The sequence below is a fragment of the Ptychodera flava genome, chromosome 22, assembly GCF_041260155.1.
Source record: "Ptychodera flava strain L36383 chromosome 22, AS_Pfla_20210202, whole genome shotgun sequence".
Lineage (NCBI taxonomy): Eukaryota > Metazoa > Hemichordata > Enteropneusta > Ptychoderidae > Ptychodera > Ptychodera flava.
Genome location: NC_091949.1, coordinates 34,211,429 through 34,220,424, shown reverse-complemented (window position 1 = coordinate 34,220,424; position 8,996 = coordinate 34,211,429). Strand labels below are relative to the sequence as shown.

The 8,996-nt window shown below is 37.0% G+C and overlaps 1 protein-coding gene across 1 annotated transcript; it reads right to left on the bottom strand.

Moving 5' to 3' along the window:
* Positions 1-384: 384 nt before the first annotated feature.
* On the bottom strand, positions 385-7,880 carry LOC139122342 (neuronal acetylcholine receptor subunit alpha-10-like). The gene is made up of 7 exons (XM_070687738.1): positions 7,796-7,880; positions 7,168-7,298; positions 4,374-4,483; positions 3,103-3,632; positions 2,358-2,816; positions 1,122-1,168; positions 385-468 (listed from the first exon to the last, which is right to left on the bottom strand). The coding sequence occupies exons 1-7, from the start codon at positions 7,878-7,880 to the stop codon at positions 385-387; spliced, it is 1,446 nt and encodes a 481-aa protein (XP_070543839.1).
* Positions 7,881-8,996: the final 1,116 nt, after the last annotated feature.

The window sequence follows — 8,996 nt, the reverse complement described above, 5'->3', positions numbered from 1 at the left end:
ACATTTACTATAACCCAGCCAAGTTAATAATTATCGCCATCTGTTCAAGAACGTTCAAACCAGCGAGGCATGGCATGTTCCAAAAGTTGAATTTCAACAAATACTTGAATATTTGAAGGCCCCTGAAAAGATAGATACCGTAATAATGATTCACTAATTAAACGTGCTTTGACATACCATACCAACTGGGTGAAAACACACACAGGATTTGGCTCAATGCCACTTTTTAATGAATCAGCAGATGGGATAAAGATAGGCTAGATGGATAAGGCTTAAAGCTAACGGGTCTTTGTTCACAATTGAGGTTAAAAATAAAAGGCGATTCACCCTGGAAGTGTCAATATTTGAACTGTTTCATACAAATTAACAAACATTCTTTGTCTTTCATATTATCCACGGCACACTGAGGACACGCACTGGGTATCCACTCTGAGTGGCTCGTACTCTGGCTAAGTTTCCACGCTGATCCTGTCGGATTAAAACAAACAAATTATGCATTTCTGCTAAATACGGAATATGATCTTAAAACGTTTTGCGTTCCTAATCTTACTTTACTTCAATGGACGCTTTTATCTAAATCGGTATATTTTATGTATGCACCAAAGGCGAATCATGTGGTGTTTAACGTTTGTACCGTTGCTGTTGTATTGTGTATTTTTTACTATGAAATCAGCATTTTTCCCTGTTTCAGCACAAACAAACTTTTGTACGCCACTTTTATAACCTTCAGTTTAGTGTTACACACCACTGTGTGACTGATGATATGAAATAATCAAGTTTATCTTTTTACTTTTTACGATGAATTGAAGACTGAAGTTTATACCCCGTAAACTCATGCAGATATATATATATATATATATATATATATATATATATATATATATATATATATATATATATACATATATACACACATACATACATACATACATACATACATACATACACACATACATACATACATACATACATACATACATACATACATACATACATACATACATACATACATACATACATACATACATACATACATACATACATACATACTTAGTTGTTATGTCCTTTATTCGAATATGTTACAGAACTGTGTAGGTGTTGGTAATCTTGGAAAATGGTACCTTTTCCTTGAAGTAACCAACCAGTCCAGACAAGATGGTGAAATGATCTGGAAGAATATTTACACAACCATGACAGAAAATAAATTAAAGGAATCCCAATGGAAGCTATCAGGGAGATTGGTACCATGTAATGAGTATTTGTTTTATTTGAAAAAAAAGTGATTCGCTAAACTTTGTAAATTTGTAATATTATATCTGGTTCTCTTGAACATGAATACATACATAGCTTATTAGCTAAGTCCAAATAAAAGCAAGAAAATAATAAGACAATTATTTTGTAGATATTTTTTTTTACTTGATTGTCATATCATTTTCAACTGTTTGCAAACGAAGTATTCTCAAAAAAATGAGGAAAGCATTGTAAATTTATTGGTTTTTTATTGACAAATGGCGCATTCGGAATCACTGGCTTGGTGATACAAAAGTGCTTGTGATTGCACTGTTAAAATATGAGTTTTCCTTAAGATACAAAATAGATAAGGGAATATGTAATAACCTTGAAAGATGAAGAATTTTTGAACACGATATACTCCTTATGTCATTTGCTAGATTTGCCAGTTTTCTCATTGTCTTTTGTTTGGATAAGTCGATGTAAAACATAAATGAGTTTTAATATAATAAAATAAAAGATAAAATAAAATGTTGGTCAAACTGAATCAGGGGCCCCTGGGTGATCCACAACATCGCAACGAAATTTTGCTTTTCCTAAAACTTAAATCTGAGTGGTAACCTCCAATACGTCATCCTCGTTCTCGATCTAATGTTGTGTTGATGTTGGTTACATTCTTTGGATGTTACGGAGAAACACGCATGTGATAGATAAGGTTGCTATGATTAAAACCACGCTTGATTTTCGACTATTTTTCAACAAATCTCATGGGATTATTCCGCTAGCGTAGAAAGAAGTTTAGCATCGGAGATTTTAACTATGGTATGTCGGGTTATCAGAACTAAAACATCTGAAAAAGATAGGCGGCAAGTGTACTTGACCCAAGCTAGTTTCTGTGTGAGGAAAAGTTGGAATGTGCGCATATATGAGGCAAAAATCTAGTAGGATATATTTTTTGTGATCCGCAAAACATGAGCGCTATTATCAGAGCATTTAGCTGTGCATCTAAATTCATGTTTAGGACATATATTATATGTTTTCAGATCCGACTTCGATAAGGGAAATCAATATGACAATAGTTAAGATTAATAAGCTGAATATGAAAAACAGGAGCCTATCAACAATACGAGACAGCTGTTTCCATTCCAAAATAATAGCATCCAAAGCATCTTTCTCTTGGCATCTTGATGAGAAGTACTTTGCGTAGTCGAGTATACTTTCAATGTTTCTCGCAGTGCGCATGGAGAAGTTTTGACGGCTGTAAATCGGTCGCTGAACCCCGTTGTCCGCTGTATGTCTCTCAGTTTCACATGCCGAGTTAGATTCTTCAGGCTGGATCACTTCTTCCAATTCCACCGAGTGGCGTCGCTCACTTCCGTCAACGTTGTCCTTGCGGTCCTCACGGCAGCGTTTTCGACAAGTACTCTTTCCCATACAGAGGCAGGTCTGTAGACAACCGAAGACAAGTCGCCGAGCCCATCGGGGAACTGGCCGCGGATTGATATTGTGATGAGCCAGTGACAATACCCAAACAGTCATGGCACATGAGACGGCCGTAATTGCGATCATCGCCAGAAAGTAGTACGCTGTAGAAAATAGAAAGTTCACGGTGTGTCAGTTGTTCGGTATGAGTTCAATGCACTTACTCAAATTGACGTACATGAAAATGTTTTGAATACCTAAAATGTGAGTTCTCCATTGGCTAATATTAACACAACTCCCCTGATAGACAGAACTATGTGACGTGTTTTCTTTCAGGAAATAATTTGACGCATAAATGAGGAGTACCAATCCATGTCTTTATAAATAAATAAATAAATAAATAAATAAATAAATAAATAAATAAATAAATAAACTGACTGATTATTTTACCTAAATACGGGGTTGTGTCGGATGACGGTGGCATCATTTGCATAACGAGTTGTTGGAAGACAACCAGTGCGAGGAGATTGGTGATGGAAAGTGCAATTTTCTCTCCCGATTCAGGCGGCAGACAAAACGCCAGCAATATCAGCATGGAAAGTATGAGGCTTGGGATTAACAGATTAAATGTGTAGTATTGCGGAATTCGCTGTAAGGTCATCGTGAAGGTCAAGATACTGAACGGCTCGTCAAGTCGTTGATAATACTCCAGTCGGTACTCTACAATCAAGCTTATCAGCACCCACTCGCCATTTTTCACGTAAGAAGACGTATCGTTGGCTTTGAATCCGGGTAGGACGTTTATATGTTCAATATTATGCGCCCATGAGCCAAAGTTCAACTTACAATGCTGACGGTCGAAGGGAAAATAGAGAAGATTCAATGCACAACTGGTCCTTGTGACGTCATTGAGCCTGTATGTGACAGAGCCATTTGAAAAGACCACGGCGTACACGTCATCGACCTGATACCCCTTTATACTGAAAAGACATAAAAGAAGTTTTATGTCAAGATTAGATACCCGCTTAACAACAAGTAGAACATGACAATGATCTGCAACAAATGTACAAGCAAAAGGGTTATGATACAAATAAATTATGCTACGTTCTTCGTCTGTCTGTCTGCCTCAGTGTCTGTCTGTCTGTCTGCCTCTCTCTCTCTCTCTCAACCGAGTCTGCTACATAGATTAGGAATCATTTTTCTGGATGCTCAAATTTTTACAATGCTTTCCTGTTCTGCCACTTGTGTAGACTCATATCGAAGCCTGACAGTAATTGGAAGCGAAATATTTGGATGAGTATTGGTGTTCCCTTCTAAGACTTGCTGTTTCAACTATATAACAGAAATACATGTGCATCTCATCGTATTATGTAATAAATGAATCATATTGCTCAAAAAAATGTGACATGTTCCTTTCCTTATGACCTTTAATGCATGACACGAAAAGTAAATCGATTGCCAAGGAAGTGAGATGCAGTATGATATAACTATCAAACGAATCAATGAACATTGTGGGTGAGCATTTTTTCGCAGGTTCATTTTGAAAAGAAAGAAACGATCTTGTCATTCTATATACTAATCAAGCGTGTTGAGATCATTTTTAATACAAGTTTCTCAAAAAGACTTCTCTTTTGTAAACGTTTCGGGAAAATGGCGATATCAACGGCATTTTCTTGCCGCACAAAAGAGCACGACAGTCATGGAATAATTGATAATCTTACTTGTTGTACAGAACGATATCTGGCTTCCATATATTCGACACTGGAATGTAGGTATATTCAATGCCATCGTATTCGGACGTGTTCCAATTCAGAAATTCGTCATTCCAAGTCTGAACAAAGAGATAATTGATTGAGATTATGTGAAACAAGGTATATATGAGAACACGTCTATAAAGGGACAAAGTCGGCCATTTTTCATGAATTTTGTTTGATACGAGATGCTACTTATATTGTTTGACATGATGAAAGATACTGAATGAATGGGTGACCATAAATATATTCGACCCCGGTTTTAGAGACGACAAACGTAACCATTGCGAAAATGAATTGATGGTCATGACCATTAATTCATTTCGCGATGGTTTCATTTAATTTGTCGATTACGTGTGGTGTACCTCAGGGGTCCATTTTGGGTCCACTTCTGTTTTTGATCTTCATTAATGATCTTCCCCTCTGCCTCATCATGGGAAGCTTAGATATGTTTGCCGATGACCAAACTTTGTGTGTTTCTGGAATTGACATTGACAAGTCGAGGGGAGACTGAATGGAGATCTCGTGCCAATCTCAAACTGGGTTCATAACAATAGCATGGCAATTAACACCACTAAAACAAATATATGATTGTTGCGTCTCGCCCCAAAATTTATCACTTAGCCGACTCTGATATTTCATTTCACATTCAGATCAATGATACTCTCATTGACAGTGTTGCTGTTCACAAACTACTTGGTGTTCAATTAGACAACATTTTATGCTGGGATGACCACATAGATAATTTGTGCAAGACTTTGTCTGCAAGAATTGGTGTTATAAGACGACTACGCCCCTATTCTCAAAGGAGTGTTCTTTTGCTAGTTTATAACGCTTTGTTCTTGTCTGTAATTGACTATTGTTGTATTGTTTGGGCTAGTACGTCTAAGACCAATCTCCAAAGATTGTACAAACTCCAGAAAAGGGCTGGTAAGGTAATTCTCGGAGTTGACACGACTTTTCCTTCTCGAACAGTTTTTGTTAGTTTGCACTGGTTGCCCATAGATTTACGTATTGAATATTTTACTGCTGTTATGACTTTCAAAGCTTTAAATGGTCTCGCACCAAGCTATATTAGTGATCTATTCCAACCTCTCTCAGAAATGGATCGTTTAAATACTCGTAGTTCTAGTAATGGTAACCTTTACCCACCAATGTTTAGGACAAGCATGGGTCAAAGATCATTTGTATATCGAGCTACTAAAATCTGGAATTCCATTCCCCGAACTATCCGTGACTGTGAAGCCTTGTCGACGTTTAAATCAAAACTGCATTGTTATCTTTTCATGAAAATTGTAATGAAGGCTCTGACTTAGACTAGCCTATTTTTCCTTTGTCTTCGACATCTTCTATTCGTCTATTCCATACGTTTATTTTGCCTTCTTTTCATGAGGGCTCTGATGGAAATTACAATTACTTTACTGTAATCAGATTACCCTCTTTAAATAAAGTGTAATAATATAATAATAATAACATGTGAAACAATATAAGTAGTATCTCGTATCAAACAAAATTCATGAAAAATGGGCGACTTTGTCCCTTTAACAAATGCAAGCTCAAATGTAAAGTTACATTAGTCATTTTGACGATTAAATCAAGAACAAGCCAATAATTCATGAAATATGGCCGACTTTGTCCCTTTAACAAATGCAAGCTCAAATGTAAAGTTACATTAGTCATTTTGACGATTAAATCAAGAACAAGCCAATAATATGAACGATTATTTCAACACAGACAGCTAGATCAGATCCTATGCTTCATATATATCGTTATTTATCGTTGATTTCTCATAACTGTACCAGCTAATTGAGGGCGCACTTATGACCGTCCAAATACAGTTACTTGAGGGCGCATTGACGACTGTCTATGGACAATACCGAAAAATGAGTTGAAACGGGCCGGGCGCAATACTGAGTTGAGTGTGGAATAACTCTTCCATATTACGAAGTGTTCGTTGCCGACTACGATGAAGTATTTAAATGTGATGACGTAATGACTGTACTTACATTTTTTCTCCATAGACTGGCGGTGACTTGTTGTTCCTTCATGTCCTATGAGAGAAATTTGAGAGACTCCATGGTACGAGATACCCAACATGAAAGCGTTGCCCTTCTTTGGAGAGGGGGTGGGTGGTAAACCCCTACCCTTCGTGTATATTTAAGTTTTTATAACTTTGAGTTGTATTGGTTTCTCATTTATGGTAGGAAATCTGTCACTGTGACAGGAAACTCCCATTAATGAAACCAAGCCGTCAGAAAATGGACGCGGGAAAAACGGAGGGCGGGTGTTCACTAGTGATTCTAAGATGTAAGTACTGGTTGAACAGCGAATTTCTCCTCTGATGTCATAATGCATATGTTCATGTGATGTAACATACTTATGATTATAAAGGAATGTTATTGTTACTCATTTCGTATTATCTATACGCTTTTTGTTTCGGCGTTAACCTTTTATGCTAGATGAGGGGTCTGTTCAGCACTGGAATAGACTATTTATTGTACAACAGCCGGCGTTAGCCAATCAGAACAACGCATTTAATTCGGCGAACTTGAAAGACTGGTAGGATAATTATGATATATGATTGATAGATAGACAGACAGACAGATAGACAGATAGATAGATAGATAGATAGATAGATAGACTGTACCAGTAGACACTAAAGTCATCAAGATACACATGGTTAATAAAAACTAATTTAGAATCACTCTAGTCTTGTGAAAAACTATTTTAAAGAAACGCAAAATAAATCAACCTACTAACTCACCAAATCGATGATTTGTGTCAGCGAAATGCCAAATAAAGCCAAGGTCGGTGTAGCTACGTGTTTCACAGGCCGAACATTTTTATCATAGTTTGTTAACAGCGAGTCAACTAGTTTATGCTGATAGCTGTCACCTATGAAAAGCGAAACAAAGAAACAAAGAAACAAGCCAAAAATGCTGTTGTTCAGCAGCTGCAAGATGCCGTGTTACAAAACGGTCACTCGAGCATAGAGTCAAATACTTCTAAAATACCCGCTCTTCAAACCTCCTTCTTAATTCCCAATTTTCGGAACTAAATTATTTCGAATGTAATGTCATGAGACAGGGAGACTAAATAATATTTTTGAAAACTTAGTGCCACACACTTCATTATACTGTTTTCCCACGCAAGTAACGGAGAAATTTTCTATATGATACGACTACATCCAGACAGAAAGTGAGAATCAGCTTTTAAAAACCTTCGAAAACCGTCGTTTAGCAGAGTTGCTCAATGTTAGACCAAATGGAGAGTAATACGCATGTCGCACAGCATGATGGTCGATACATTTGATTTACGCCAGGCAAGTAAAATCATGCTCAATCGAATGTAAAAGCAGGTTACACGCAACACTAAAGTTTTAAAAAACTTACTTGGGTTCGTCGTATTGCCAGACTGACACACCAAAAATCTTGTGACAAGTATTGATATTAATAGATGAGTATCCATCTTGGACATTTCGAACTGTTGTTATTCAAAATGTTCTCTTCAGCTGTGAAAATGGCGGACTATGAAATCTGGTTTGGATTCATCATATTACACGCAACAACATGTGGGTTTTTGGATTAAAGGAAACCAGTATTAAAACAAGAATGATGCGATTCTACTGGAAACGCTTGGGAGAGATCACTAATATTCTATCCAGGTCGAGGAAGCCTTTAAATTTATAACACACGTGCATTATTAATTTGTTACAGAATTTATTAAGCATTTCAGCGAAATATGAGCCACGCGAGGGTTTGTTTTATTCATGGCTCTGTCCTTACTACGATTAAATTTGTACTAACTGTAAGACATAGTTAACCATATTATTTGAAATTTAGCGGATGCCATTTAATAGGATTGTTATGTAGGTCATTCCCCCCACACTCATCATGACCTGAGTTCAATTAGTCTAGAACATTCTCAAGGTCACTGCCCTTGATGACCTCACAACCTTGAATTCAATTAGTCATGTTTGGAATGTTCTGGAAAGTTGATTAGTTGTGTAAGGGAGATAATTTTAGAACAGTAATTAGCATGTCAATAAAGTTCTAGATTGTTCTTATATGCCTTTATAAAAGGGACGTGCACAGCTTCCAGTCAGACTTTTGGGATCGTGTCTCTTGTGTGTTACTAAACTCCAGCAGTAGTCATTCTCAAGACTTTTCAAGACCTTCACTGCCAACGCTGGATTTATACTGTGGACTTTGTGCAGCTTCAAGCCTGCAAGCCAAAGGACTGTTCATTCATCCAACTGACTGTTACAACTCTGAGACTGGAGCTTTGCCGTCCCAGCTGAGATAAGTATCTGTACACTTTTAAAGCTTGTACTCTGTCCCTGACTTAGCAATTAGTTTTGTTTTCGTAATAAATTTTGTTTAAACGTAAACTGCTGAGTTCACCCTTTTGTTCGTTTTCTCTGCACGTAACAAATTGGGGGCTTGTCCGGGATACGAATATTTTGAGCCGTTTGACAACATTTTGCCTACCTTTTCAAAACTACTGTATACTGTGAACTCAGCGAAATTCAATCATGGCGGAATTCAAGCCAGACGAATTTATGGATGACCTTGATCAGGACACATTTAATTC